The 14,394-nt window shown below is 43.2% G+C and overlaps 1 protein-coding gene across 1 annotated transcript in view; it reads left to right on the top strand.

The window, feature by feature from the left end:
* Positions 1 to 14,394, top strand: part of LOC136675475 (protein unc-13 homolog A-like) — a 41,572-nt gene that overhangs the window by 25,182 nt on the left and 1,996 nt on the right. Inside the window, exons 23-40 of the mRNA XM_066652024.1 lie at positions 118 to 186; positions 328 to 417; positions 632 to 766; positions 2,996 to 3,123; positions 3,245 to 3,330; positions 3,822 to 3,948; positions 4,206 to 4,302; positions 5,000 to 5,143; positions 5,600 to 5,677; positions 6,138 to 6,215; positions 9,070 to 9,158; positions 9,728 to 9,877; positions 10,356 to 10,479; positions 11,200 to 11,256; positions 11,575 to 11,655; positions 11,819 to 11,966; positions 13,644 to 13,736; positions 13,869 to 14,028. Of these exons, the coding sequence (XP_066508121.1) occupies positions 118 to 186; positions 328 to 417; positions 632 to 766; positions 2,996 to 3,123; positions 3,245 to 3,330; positions 3,822 to 3,948; positions 4,206 to 4,302; positions 5,000 to 5,143; positions 5,600 to 5,677; positions 6,138 to 6,215; positions 9,070 to 9,158; positions 9,728 to 9,877; positions 10,356 to 10,479; positions 11,200 to 11,256; positions 11,575 to 11,655; positions 11,819 to 11,966; positions 13,644 to 13,736; positions 13,869 to 14,028 (1,934 nt within the window). The remainder of the gene's footprint in view (positions 1 to 117; positions 187 to 327; positions 418 to 631; positions 767 to 2,995; positions 3,124 to 3,244; positions 3,331 to 3,821; positions 3,949 to 4,205; positions 4,303 to 4,999; positions 5,144 to 5,599; positions 5,678 to 6,137; positions 6,216 to 9,069; positions 9,159 to 9,727; positions 9,878 to 10,355; positions 10,480 to 11,199; positions 11,257 to 11,574; positions 11,656 to 11,818; positions 11,967 to 13,643; positions 13,737 to 13,868; positions 14,029 to 14,394) is intronic.

Raw genomic sequence — 14,394 nt, 5'->3', positions numbered from 1 at the left:
CCATTTTGAAGATGCATGTTTTCCTCTGACAGCAGTGATATACAATGCATAAAGGTCCACTTGACTTTGCTTGCTGGAGGTGTATTGTAATGCATGTCTCTGCTGTTTGTCCAACAGAAAGAGAGGTTTGTGAAGCTGCTGGACCAGCTGCACAACTCCTTGAGGATTGACCTCTCCATGTACAGGGTACTGGCCAAATACACTCTCATATTCTTCACTCATGCTGCATGCATGTATTTGCTGCCACTGAGGACAGTTGTGTGAGTTATTTAGGTGGTACAGATGTTATAATGTCTGCATGTGTTTGTATGCGTGTGTGAATGGCAGAATAATTTCCCTGCCAGTAGTCCTGAGAGGCTGCAGGATCTCAAGTCTACTGTGGATCTTCTCACCAGCATCACCTTCTTCAGGATGAAGGTTAGTAGTGTATTTACACAGCTTATTTTATACTTTTTGTTAAAGCCAAGCGTTGTTTTCTGGATAAATATTTAATTGTAATCAAACTTAATGTCTCTATAATTTCTCCTATGTGAGGAGCATGACATGCTCTACCAGAGTCATAAATTATCTTTGTTTAGGAGAAGCAAAGTAAATGCTAGTGTAAAGTGTGTGTGTGTGTGTGTTTGTGCAGGTCCAGGAGCTGCAGAGCCCTCCTCGAGCAAGTCAGGTGGTTAAAGACTGTGTGAAGGCCTGTCTGAACTCCACATACGAATACATCTTCAACAACTGCCATGAGCTGTATAGCCGAGAATACCAGACAGACCCGGTTAGTGTGTGTGTGTGTGTGTGTGTGTGTGTGTGTGTGTGTGTGTGTGTGTATACCAGGAATATACATAATCAGATTGTAGACCCGTTTACAAATTCATATTGTGGGGAATTTTCCACTATTAGATTTAAAGCTGAAGACAAGTTTTAAGGATAGAGCTTGTATTAGAGTTAAGTTAGTAATTCTTATCGAAAAGTTAATGGTAAGTCTCCACAAAATGAATGAATGTCTATGTAATGCCTCCTCAATTCACAGATACAAGACTGTGTGTGTTTCCACCTCCCATGTGGAAAATATGCCAACTCGTTTATCTTTACAGTAGTGGTGATAGTAAACAGCTGTTGTGACATCACATATCGTTACTTTCCAATTAAAAACATATATCTCCCAAAATAGCAACCTTACAGTAGAAAGGAAAAATGGAAATCATTCATTCATTATCTGTAACCCTTATCCACTTCAGGGTCACGGTGGGTCCAGAGCCTACCTCAATGGGCACAAGGCGGGAATACACCCTGGAGGGGGCGCCAGTCCTTCACAGGGCAACACAGACACACCCACACATTCACTCACACACTCAGACCTACGGACACTTTTGAGTTGCCAATCCACCTACCAACGTGTGTTTTTGGACCGAGGGAGGAAACCGGAGCACCCGGAGGAAACCCACGGGGAGAACACACCACACTCCTCACAGACAGTCACCCGGAGGAAACCCACGCAGACACGGAGAGAACACACCACACTCCTCACAGACAGTCACCCGGAGGAAACCCACGCAGACACAGGGAGAACACACCACACTCTTCACAGACAGTCACTCAGAGTGGGAATTGAACCCACAACCTTCAGGCCCCTGGAGCTGTGTGACTGCGACACTACCTGCTGCACCACAGTGCCGCCCAAAATGGAAGTCAATTTTAAAATATTTTATTCTAAGTAAATTCTATTGGTCATTCATCATGAAATGTTCACACAGCGTGAAGGGCAGCGGCTCTCTTCAAATAATGTAGTAAACTAAAAATCTACAAAAATGGAGATACATGGTTTTAATTGGACGGTGACGATGATAAATAATCTTATCACCAAATACAAATAAAACAATTTTATTTTTTCTCCATCTCCGGTGATTGTGCACAGTTTTTATTAAATCGAATGTTTGCAGTAAGTGTTTATACCAATATCTTCAGAACCATTTGCTACATTTATTAAAAACCTGAGTAAACCAGAGTCATTAATCTAAATATTTTATTTACTGTTTGTGGGTTTGTGTTGTACATATTATTTGCTTATGTTCAAAGCTTTCTCTGGCATGTCATTAACTTATGAAATGAATAATTTAGCTGAAATACAGGAGTAAGTTGGCTGATTAATTTTTATACTGATTCAGGGGAGTGCAGGACTGTGTAATAGAGTTTTAGTGCCTCCAGAATCAAGCTGTTCTCGTTCCTCCAGGAAAGACCACTTTTCACCCCTTTCACGCTCAAGTCGTCATGACACTTTTCTGTTATTCAGCAGACTGCAGTGGACAGTCTCTGATGAGCACTTCTTTTTTTAAGGATGATGAAATATTGATCACGGCAGAGGTGGCATAGCAGTTATGAACATGGAGAGAGCTGCAAGACTTCTCTTCTCACCTCTCCTTCTCTCTTCTCACCTCTTCTTCTCTCTTCCCTTCTCACCTCTCCTTCTCTCTTCTCACCTCTTCTTCTCTCTTCCCTTCTCACCTCTTCTTCTCTCTTCCCTTCTCACCTCTCCTTCTCTCTTCTCACCTCTTCTTCTCTCTTCCCTTCTCACCTCTTCTTCTCTCTTCTCTTCTCTTCTTCTCTCTTCTCTTCTCACCTCTTCTTCTATCTTCTCTTCTCTCTTCTCTTCTCACCTCTTCTTCTCTCTTCTCACCTCTTCTTCTCTCTTCTCACCTCTTCTTCTCTCTTCTCACCTCTTCTTCTCTCTTCTCTCTTCTCACCTCTTCTTCTCTCTTCTCTTCTCTCTCTTCTCTTCTCACCTCTTCTTCTGTTCTCTTCTTCTCTCTTCACACCTCTTCTTCTCTCTTCTCTTCTCTTCTCACCTCTTCTTCTTTTCTCTTCTCTTCTCACCTCTTCTTCTCTCTTCTCTTCTCAGTGCCTTAAACATTCTGAAACCTAAAAATGGAATTTTATTAACAAGTCTGTCTTTGGAGCTTTTAATGAACTGTGCTGTAACAGATGTTCACTGTGTGTGTGTTTCCAGTCTAAGAGTGTCCCTCCAGAGGAGCAGGGCCCCAGCATCAAAAACCTAGACTTCTGGTCCAAACTCATCACTCTCATAGTTTCCATTATAGAAGAGGACAAGAACTCCTACACCCCTTGTCTCAACCAGTGAGTGTTTGTGTGTAAACTAAAGCTTGTGTACAATGGTGTGTTCTTACAGATTTTACTTATATTTTCATGAAAAACATGCACTCAAACACTACACTACCCATAATGCTTCTGCACCCAGGTTCCCTCAGGAGCTGAATGTAGGAACGATCAGTGCTGAGGTCATGTGGAACATGTTCGCTCAGGACATGAAGTATGCCATGGAGGGTGAGAACTGCTCAAAACCTACAGTCAACACTCTGAAGGCTTTATTCACATTTGAGTGTTTCTTTAAAGTAGCCAGTGTAAACACACCCGAGAAGGTACAGGGGACTAGTCCCTGTCTGCCCTCATTTAACACTGAGCCAATAAGAGAAAGGTATTTATGGGTGAAGGTTGGGGTCAGCGAGGGAGCGTACTCCCCCCCTCCCCCCTTTAAAGTAACACATATCTGGTAAAATTGCTTGATGAAATCATATTTTGTTTTATTTTTCTTTGGTGTTGTACTGTAACTGTACAATATACTTGAGCTGTAAAATATTACAAGTCATGAATCACACTGAAGGGCAAGTTATCAGCTTTTCTCTCCTGCTGATAAAGGTGCTGTTCTATGATCTGATTCCTCTCTGGCTGTGCTCTCTTTATCTCTGCACTGTCTCTGAGCATGTGTCTGCTTTAAATGAGATCTGACCCTGAGAGACTGATGCTGTCTGTTGTAGAGCACGAGAAGCACCGGCTGTGTAAGAGTGCAGATTACATGAACCTTCACTTCAAAGTCAAGTGGCTGTATAACGAGTACTGCAAGGAGCTGCCCTGCTTCAAAGACAGAGTGCCAGAGTACCCCACGTGAGTCCTGTATAATCCCACAGAAACACTCTGTTCAAGCACTCTCGGTTAGAATAGAGAAGCTTGGGGAAATGAGGATAGTGAATATTGGTCATGAAATGGATGAATGCACAGATAAATGAGTAGATGGATGGCTGGATGAATGAATATGTAGGTGGATGGGTGTGCACATAATTACTAGACATATTTGAACAGCAACACGGGCTTTTACAGTTAAAGCAGGCTTGTGTTTGTTGACACTTTAATGTTTCTCATAGGTGGTTTGAGCCATTTGTGATTCTCTGGTTGGATGAAAATGAAGAAGTATCTAAGGACTTCCTGAACGGAGCCTTGGCCAGGGATGCGAAGGATGGGGTAAATATCACTGTGTTAATACTGTGTATGTTTTCTGGCTCTGGTTTATATCTTGTGCAAATTAAAAAATTGTTTGATATTACAATTAATTTATACTAAATATAATCTTTTAACTGAAAATTTTTAAAATAACCTCGATACTGTAATATGTAGATAAACCTTCACATCTCTCTCTTTCTCTGTCTCTCTTTATCTCTCTGTGTCTCTTTCTCTTTCTCTCTCTCTCTCTCTCTCTCTCTCTCTCTTTCTGCCTTTCCCACTCTCTCTCTGTCGCTCTTTCTCTGTGTCTCTCTCTCTCTCTTTCTCTCTTTCTTTCTCTTTCTCTCTCTCACTCTCCGTCTCTCTTCCTCACTCTCGCTTTCTCTCTCTCTTTCTGTCTTTCTCTCACTCTCTCTGTCTCTCTTCCTGTCTCTCTTCCTCTCTCTCTCTTTCTGTCTTTCTCTCTCTCTCTGTGTCTTTCTCTCTCACTCTGTCTCTCTTTCTCTTTCTCTTTCTCTCTCTCTCTCTCTCTCTCTCTCACTCTCCCTGTCTTTCTTTCTCTCTCTTTCTGTCTTTCTCTCACTCTCTCTGTCTCTCTTCCTCGGTCTCTCTTCCTCTCTCTCTCTCACTCTCTCTCTGTGTCTTTCTCTCTCACTCTCTCTGTCTCTCTTTCTCTTTCTCTTTCTCTCTCTCTCTCTCTCTCTTTCTCTCTCCACAGTTCCAGCAGACGTCTGAGCATGCTCTGTTCTCCTGTTCTGTTGTGGATGTTTTCTCTCAGCTCAATCAGAGTTTTGAGATTATTCGGAAGCTGGAGTGCCCTGACCCTCAGATCGTTGGCAATTACATGAAGAGATTCGCAAAGGTGCTGCTTTACAGGCGCAGCTACATTTATCTTAAATATTTCAAGGATTAAATATTTTTTAAAATCTGACATGTTAGTTTCACCAGTGATTAAAGAGGAGGAAAAACACATGTGAGTAGATGAGGACTTTTTGGGGCTGCTGGCATGTTTGGGGAGAATTGTATCCGGCCACAACTGGGTTAGAACTAGAACTGTAGAGTCAGGACAGAATTGTATTGGGCAACACTGCATTCAGACATCCATCCAGACAGAGGTTGATCAGGACATGGGTTGAGATTCAAAGATACTGTAGGTGCTGTTGCCAGAAGGACAGGGTCTGAATGTTACTCTGTATACACATCAGTATAAGCACTAGTCCTATAGGCACGTTTACACATGTGGTAACTGATTAATGAATACTGGTTTGTTTGTATAAACATGTAACTGTACATTTTTCCTCTCTCTGTTCTTGTTCAGACAATTGGAACTGTACTCCTGTCTTACGCTGATATCATAACCAAGGACTTCCCCAGCCACTGTAATAAGGAGAAAGTGGTATGTTAGTTGTTAAGCCATCATGTGTGTGCTTAGTGTCATGGTATGAGAAGTAGTTAGGCCTTTCTTCAACCTTGAATAAGTATCTGTGTGTTTAACTAAATGAGGATAGGGTAATTAGCTGAATGCAATCTGCAGTCTGAGAGGAATTGGCCCCAGTAGACACACACACACCTGATTCAGCTCACACAGCTAAGTGAAACTCTAATTGAATCCCAGCCCACTGTAGTGTATACGCTGCTGGGAATATGGTCAGTGTGTGTTTAAGTGCTCAGAGTAATTTCACTGCTTGAGCCACACACTGATTGTATTCCCCTTCGTATGATTCAGGTTTGGAATGTTTTTTTTTTTCCTGTTTATCCATTAAATATAATCCCTGAATAATTCCTACTGTCCCAGCTGTACTTCAACGTATTTGTGATTTTAATCATTTATAAACTCTCTCTTTTCTCTTGCTCAGCCTTGCATCATCATTAATAACATCCAGCAGTTGAGGGTGCAGTTGGAAAAGATGTTTGAGGCCATGGGAGGCAAAGACGTGAGTATTTACTAACCCCATGTCATTCTTTAATAGCAATCTTCATAGTTCCCTTTTATATAAATGACTTTTAAAGGCATCTAATCCTGAGGTTTTTCAATCCTCATTTTCAGTTTCTCACAATGGCTTCAGCTCTTGTATTACCCTCTTTATTACCAGCTTTTCTTGCCGCTGATGTGGTTTCCTCCCTTTTAACAGCGCCTCCTTGTGGAGAACTGTCAGAATGCGTTTGGAGATATCATCAAAATTCCCATTTTTGTTAGTAGTGAGGACCGGTAAACACTTATACACGTTTACTGATAGAAACTAGCACATGACCCAATGACGTCTATTACAAATATGTTTTGAGTGGAAAAAAAAAACACCGGTTGCGCGCAGTGGACGGGAACAAGCCGTGACGCAATCGCGCTCAGAGCGACTCAATGATCTGCCTCATGAGGACAAATGACTGTTAGAATGCTGTTAAACAGCTGTCTGTGAAGTCAGTGCCTACCTGGGCAGCAAGCTGCTCTGTAAATTAAAACTGAGGGTTCCTGAGTAGTCAAGAGTTGGTCCTATCTTCAGGAGATGGATGTCCAGCCTCCTGAGGCCTGGAGTCCAACGGGGCACAATTGGTTTTGCTCTGTGGGTGGGTAGGATCCCGCCCCCCCCCCCCCCCCCTTTCTCCTCCCATCAACATCACTGTAAGACTCAGCACAGGCGTGTGTTAGCTGGCAAAACAGACCTAGATATTTGGCATTCTCTTCCATGTGTGTAGTGCTAGCCAGTGGGGCTAGGTTAGCAGCAGTTCAAACAGAAGCAGTGGAGGAGTTTATATCTTTCAGAGAAAGCAGGTGCTTGCCCACATTCTTCCAGCTCAACAGTATTGTGTGTGACTGGGGGAGTCCTAGTTCCAAACTACAAATTAAATATTATTGTTATAATGCCCTCTGCAACGCTGTGCTTAGCTCTTACATCTTCCTGTTACTTACCAGTCTTTCTCTCTCTCTTTCTCTCTTTTTCTCTCTCTCTCTCTCTTTCTTTCTCTCTCTCTTTCTCTCTTTCTTTTTTCTCTTTTTCTCTCTTTTTTCTCTTTCTTTCTCTTTCTTTCTTTTCTCTTTCTCTTTCTCTCTCTGTCTCTCTCTTTCTCTCTCTCTCTCTCTCTCTCTCTCTCTCTCTCTCTAACTTTTATCCATCCATCCTGCACCTATTCCTGAGTCACCCTACAGGATAAACTCCCACTCAGTCTGTCTCCTCCAAAAGCTCTTAGTCATTCCCTCCTCCACAGCCCAGCCTCTGGTCACCTGTTACACCAGGAGACAATTTACGCACAACTTCTGCATGACACACCATTCACTGCCCCTCCGTCTGATACCATGTCCTTTTCACAGCGTTTTAAAACTGGAGGATATTCTCCTGAGGCTGTATCCACCGTGTGTTTAAAAGGTTTACTGTGTAATGAATTGTATTAGATGTATGACACCTACACTTGTCACATTAATAATTAATATTCGCAAAGATCCCCACGGTCCTCACTGGGAATATTTAAACTAATTGTAAAAATAAGGTTGATTAATTAAAAAATTCCCAAATGTGAAGAGGTTATTCTTGTGCTGCAGGGAATTGATTTGCAAATGATGTGCACATTTTCTTTTTGTTTATATGCATTAATTATTTAATGAGTACATTCATTAATTAATTTGCTTTCATGACTTAATGATCTTCCTTCCGTGCCTTGCCTAACTGTGTCATGGCTAAGTCGTTGATTAATTATCTAATTCCCATGGCTTGGCCTGTGTTTGAAGGAATGATCAGTCATTTTAATCACCAATATTTTTTAATTTAAAAATATTAATGAATGTGAGATGTGTTAGTTAAGCTCGTTTGATTTAGCAAAATTGAGTTAGAGATTCACTGATACATCTAGGTCACTTGGCCTCAGGATCAGAGGCCTACCTGGAATCATTGGGAGCAAGGCGGGAATACACCCTGGAGGGGGCGGCAGTCCTTCACAGGGAACACAGACACACACACACACACATTCACTCACACACTCACGCGGACACAGGGAGAACACACCACACTCCTCACAGACAGTCACCCGGAGGAAACCCATGCAGACACAGGGAGAACACACCTTACTCCTCACAGACAGTCACCCGGAGGAAACCCCACACAGATACAGGGAGAACACACCACACTCCTCACAGACAGTCACCCAGAGGAAACCCACGCAGACACAGGGAGAACACACCACACTCCTCACAGACAGTCACCCGGAGGAAACCTACGCAGACACAGGGAGAACACACCACACTCCTCACAGACAGTCACCCGGAGGAAACCCACGCAGACACAGGGAGAACACACCACACTCCTCACAGACAGTCACCCGGAGGAAACCCACACAGACACAGGGAGAACACACCACACTCCTCACAGACAGTCACCCGGAGGAAACCTACGCAGACACAGGGAGAACACACCACACTCCTCACAGTCACCCGGAGGAAACCCACGCAGACACAGGGAGAACACACCACACTCCTCACAGACAGTCACCCGGAGAAGGAATCCTGCTGTGCCACCGTGCCGCCCAGCCTATGTATACCGAACAATTATTCATTCAATGGAGTGCGTTTGAGTGCTTGATACATCATTTAATTTTACCTTTCCTGACTTTCTGCTTATAATTCCAGCAAAGTCAGCATATTCCGAACATTAATTCACTGCTGGGAATGTGTGTTCAGCCTGTTGAAGAGATTTACGGTTGATAATGTTCTGTTGCTTCCTGAGAGCCTTGCGATCTGCATTTCAATGCCGTTTATCAGTGCCCATGTGCAGTGATGGGATCGTCTTGTGTCTTTTTTCACAGCTGAACGTTGAGGCCAGTGACTTCCTGAAGGAGCTGCAGGTCAAACTCAATAACGTGATGGACGACCTTAGCCGGATCTTTGCAGTCAGGTGAGTCCTGCTGGAAGAGGCACTAACACACTACTGAGGGACATGTAAAATCTACCCATGGGCCCAATGAGTCCAGTCTGTCAAAGAGACTTTAAACAAATGTTTTCTAGTATGGACCATGCCTGTGAAGGTGAACACAGATATATATATATATATAGTACTGTAATAGATAAACCAATTTTTTACAGATTTCTTAATAATGCTTTTCTAAAGGAGTCTATAGGTTTCTTACTGATAATATTTGGATGCACAGCTCTTCCTGGGGTTTTTCTTAATTTTGCTCATCAGCTAAATAGAAAACATTTCTATGTTCTCTTGACCCAGAGAATTAAAGACAGCATATAAGAATAAATCAATAAAATTCATATTCTCATCCAGTATAATTTTGGTATGTTCACCAAATGCTTTTGAAGTTTTGTACTGGAGCTGCTAGGCTAACAACATGCTAGCATATCATAAATGCTAATACTTCACCGGTTTACATTCAGCAAAATATGTGAATTCATCTCAAATACATAGACTAGCTTGAGTCTTCATGGCTGTGTGTGTCTGTGTGTGTGTGTATCCAGTTTCCAGCCCCATATTGAAGTGAGTGTAAGGCAGATGGGGGATATCCTGAGTCAGGTGAAGGGGGCTAATGTTCCTGCTAACGGTAACGGAAGCCTCACCCAGGATGCTGATAATGTCCTGCAGCCCATCATGGACTTCCTTGACAGCAAGTAAGAGACCACAAACAAACACACACACACACACACACACACACACACAGTATCTGATCTGCAGACTATGTCCCTCTTATATCCTTGGTCTTGTAGCGGCTTCTTTAACGTGGTTGATACATTTCTCTCCCATGAATGGAAACAGAGATTCTGAATGTAGTAGACAAATGTAGTACTCAGACGTGTGTAGTTAATGACAGGTAATGTCACCTGTCAACTGTTAGTAGTTCACAAGTAACTGATTAATTATTCATTTAAATTATGCATTTAAACAGTAAAAATACAGTAACATCTGTAGACGTGATTATGTTAGTTTTGCTCAGATTGTAAAGTGCTAATGTACATTATAATTGGACAGAAGTTAAATTGTGCTCTCTCTCTCTCTCCCTCCCCCTCTCTCTCTCTCTCTCTCTCCCTCCCTCTCTCTCTCTCTCTCCCTCCCTCTCTCTCTCTCTCCCTCTCTCTCTCTCTCTCTCAGTCTAACATTATTTGCTAAGATCTGTGAGAAGACCGTTCTGAAGCGTGTTCTCAAAGAGCTGTGGAAACTGGTCATGAACACCATGGAGAAAACCATTGTTCTTCCCCAACTTACAGACCAAACAGTGAGAGTCCATCTCCTAAATCTTACACACACACTTCCTGTATGTTGTATTTCAGGGGTTCAGCCATGTTTGGTGATTCCCCTTTGTGAAAACACACCCCCCTGTCCTGGCAGAAAGAAATCACCACACCGTGCGGGACAGAGGCCCTCCAGGACAGGCATCGTTCAACCCTGTTGTATATAAATGAAAACTCCATAGTAATGTTCAAGCATCGGTTGCAGTGCCTTCACAGAAGCATGGAAGCTCTTACTCCAGCAAATGAGGACACACTCCCCTTTAACAGCCCTGAGTAGGAGATCATAAACATTTGGCTGTACAGTATTCCAGCATAAGACCCTCTGTACATGGTGCTGAATACGTGCTGACACAGCAGTTCCCTCAGTGTCCACCAGAGTTCTCTTCTGGTAAAATGCTCTGAGTGATCAGATTGCACCATTACAAGAATGAAAACACCAATCTGATCCGCTGGGCAGAGAGGCTGGGGAGAGAAAACACTCACTGCTTCCTGTCTTTAAGCACTACAGGAGGAGATGGGTTTCTGATCTAATGCAGTCTAGAGTGTGTGTTAGGTCTGTGGACGGAGAGTGGACATTTCTTTTAGGTTGATGACTGTGTCTGTGTGTTATGATTTTCATCCTGAGCTCAACACTTTTTCATTATGATTCCTTTTAATGAAAAATCAATAGTTCTTTGTGTCACAAAGATTTCCTCTGTTTTCAGGGCACGCAGCTCATCTTCAGTGCTGCTAAAGAGTTGGGCCAACTCTCCAAGCTGAAGGTAAAGATGCCATATTTTCATCTGATGAAAATAATAACTTAATAAAATCTAAAATTAATAGAGGAGTAAATGTTTAACCCCATAATAAACAGTAATTGATACCCCCCCCCCCTTTAGCATCTCCATCACTCATAAAAGTTGTATTTGCACAAGAGGGCTACAGTCACAGTGTTTATAATGATGATTATATTGGATAATGAAAATGTTGCTACCCCAAACACAACTTTGCACTTCTGATAACTAGTATATAATATGTGTATATTTTAATGAATACATATACATACTGTATTTAATTGACTTTTTGTCTGGGACCTTTAGGAGCACATGGTGCGAGAGGAGGCCAAGGCGCTCACCCCCAAACAGTGTGCAGTCATTGAACTAGCGCTAGACACCATAAAGGTGAACACACACACACACACATCTCACTCTTGGCACTCATTAATGCAGGCTGACATTGTGGATCACCAAACACTGAAAGTGTGTTTGAATAATAATGTATTTTGAGATGTTACTGAAGACGTGTGTGTGTGTGTGTGTGTGTGTATGTGTGTGTGTGTAACAGCAATACTTCCACGCTGGTGGGGTGGGTCTGAAGAAGACGTTTTTGGAGAAGAGCCCAGACCTGCAGTCTCTGCGCTATGCTCTCTCTCTCTACACACAGGCCACAGACAAACTCATCAGGAAATTCATACAATCGCAGCATGCTCAGGGTATAGACACACACACACACACACACTTACCTATCTGCACAATGTCCAGCATCTGTGCACACTACCTATTTCTCTTTCTTTACCAATCTCTTTCACGCTCTGTCTCTCCTTTCCCCTCACTCACACTTTCTAAATATTTGTGCCTCTCTTTGGTCTCTGTCCTTTTCTCTCTCTTTTTTTCTCTTTCTCTACCACTCCTTTTTTTTTACTTGCTATCCTTTTTTGCTCCTTTTCTTTTACACTTTCCTTTTACTCTTCCCTTCTCTCTCTCTCTCTCTCTGTGGTTCTACTGACTATTTCTACTGTTTGTCTGCTTTAAACTTTTAACGTGTATATTTGTGTTACTGTCTGTCCTTCTCCTTGTCAATATCTCTTGCTGTCTCTCTCTTTTTCTCTTCTTCTACCTCCCTCGTTATTCTCTCTATCAGTCCATGGAGGTAAAGGGGTGAGGTTTACCCCCAGTGAGGATGTGTACCCAGAGAAGGGTATGTTCCTGAAGGGCTCTGGACACACAGCTGCTGCCCCTTGCATGAGCATGACTGCACTCTAACAAAGAGCTCATTCTCATTAATGAATGCATTTGCATATTCCTGTATGCATGTTAGGTAATTACGTTAATAGGTGTGGGCTACGTCCCACCCAGTCCAGCTGCTGCAGTGGTGGTCCAGATACATACAGGACGGAGAACAGAGGAGCGCAGGATTGAGCATGTGTCCTAGCACATCAGGGCTCTGTAAAATTGGACTTATCGACTTGTAGGGGCAGGGCACCACGGTGGCGCAGCAGGGAGTGTCGCAGTCACACAGCTCCAGGGACCTAGAGGTTGTGGGTTTGATTCCCGCTCCGGGTGACTGTCTGTGAGGAGTGTGGTGTGTTCTCCCTGTGTCTGCGTGGGTTTCCTCCGGGTGACTGTCTATGAGGAGTGTGGTGTGTTCTCCCTGTGTCGGCGTGGGTTTCCTCCGGGTGACTGTCTGTGAGGAGTGTGGTGTGTTCTCCCTGTGTCTGCGTGGGTTTCCTCCGGGTGACTGTCTGTGAGGAGTGTGGTGTGTTCTCCCTGTGTCGGCGTGGGTTTCCTCCGGGTGACTGTCTGTGAGGAGTGTGGTGTGTTCTCCCTGTGTCTGTGTGGGTTTAATCAGCAGATGGACTTTTGGGTAGATATCTTAGTTTTGCTGCCAGATGCAGTTTTTGGATCAGGACAGAAATGAGAAAAGCTTGAGGGAATGAGAAGGATTCCCCTGAAACAGTGCAATATTTCAGCTTCCGCAGTGGTTTGTATTTGTTAGCCAGAAAAATAGACTGTGGGCAGTAGGGTGTAGGTTCTACACTGGGGATCAACCTGTTGTGTTTCATCATTATGGGATGGATATAGATTGATCCCTGTGCATAAGCAAATGGAGCAAAATAGATTTCATCAGTGTGTGTTCACTGTCTCAGAATTTTGTTGTAGTCTTGTGCAATAAATTGTGTTATGTTTTTTTTTTTACCTTTTTTCCAACTGAAGTATACAAATTAATGCATCATCTCATCAATCCAGTTTACAAATGCAAAATAGAACTCGTGGAATCACACAGGCTCGTGCATGAGCTGCATGGCGATGTATAAACAGAGACTGCTATATCTGACCCACCTCACACTGAATACATGTATTTGTCCCTGACCTCTGACCTTGTGTTTTAGCCTCAAATGTGGATGATGCTGTGGGAGAGGTGTCCATGACCGTGGAGGTCCTCAGTGACCCCAACACTGGAGGACACAAGATCAATGTTAAAGGTTGGTTTATCTCTTTCTCTGCATTTTTTTCCTCATCGGTTTATCACTCTACTCACTTCTCATTTGTGGCTAAACCTCTCTACACATCTTTAGCTTCTTTGGTATATTTGCCTTTTTCTCTCTAATTATCAGTGGTGGCGGCCAATGACCTCCGCTGGCAGACCCAGGGCATATTCAGACCCTTCGTGGAAGTCTACATCATTGGGCCTCACCTCAGTGACAAAAAGAGGAAGTTTGCTACCAAGTCTAAGAACAACAGCTGGTCGCCAAAGTTTGCTGAGTCCATTCAATTGTAAGTCTGTCCTTCACTATTCAAATCAAATCAAATCAAATTTATTTATATAGCACTTTTCACAACTGATGTTGTCACAAAGCGGCTTCAGAGAATTCCAGTAAGACAAGATTTGACATGAAATGTAAAAACAAATTGTAAAACCCTCAAGTGAGCAAGCCAGGGGCGACAGTGGCAAGGAAAAACTCCCTCAGCTGAGGAAGAAACCTTGGGAGGAACCAAGGCTCACAAGGGGTGACCCATCCTCCTCTGGTCAATCTGCTGGTGATGATAGTTAGTAGTCCTTGAGAACTTCAGTGTAGGGGCAGCTTCAAGGCACTTGGTGGTTGCAGGAGCGTGGGCAGCTGATCTGAAGCGTGGAGGAGG

Source organism: Hoplias malabaricus, chromosome X1, assembly GCF_029633855.1.
Source record: "Hoplias malabaricus isolate fHopMal1 chromosome X1, fHopMal1.hap1, whole genome shotgun sequence".
In the NCBI taxonomy this organism is placed as follows: domain Eukaryota; kingdom Metazoa; phylum Chordata; class Actinopteri; order Characiformes; family Erythrinidae; genus Hoplias; species Hoplias malabaricus.
Note: the sequence above shows the minus strand (reverse complement) of the source record. Positions and strands in the feature narration are given on the sequence as shown.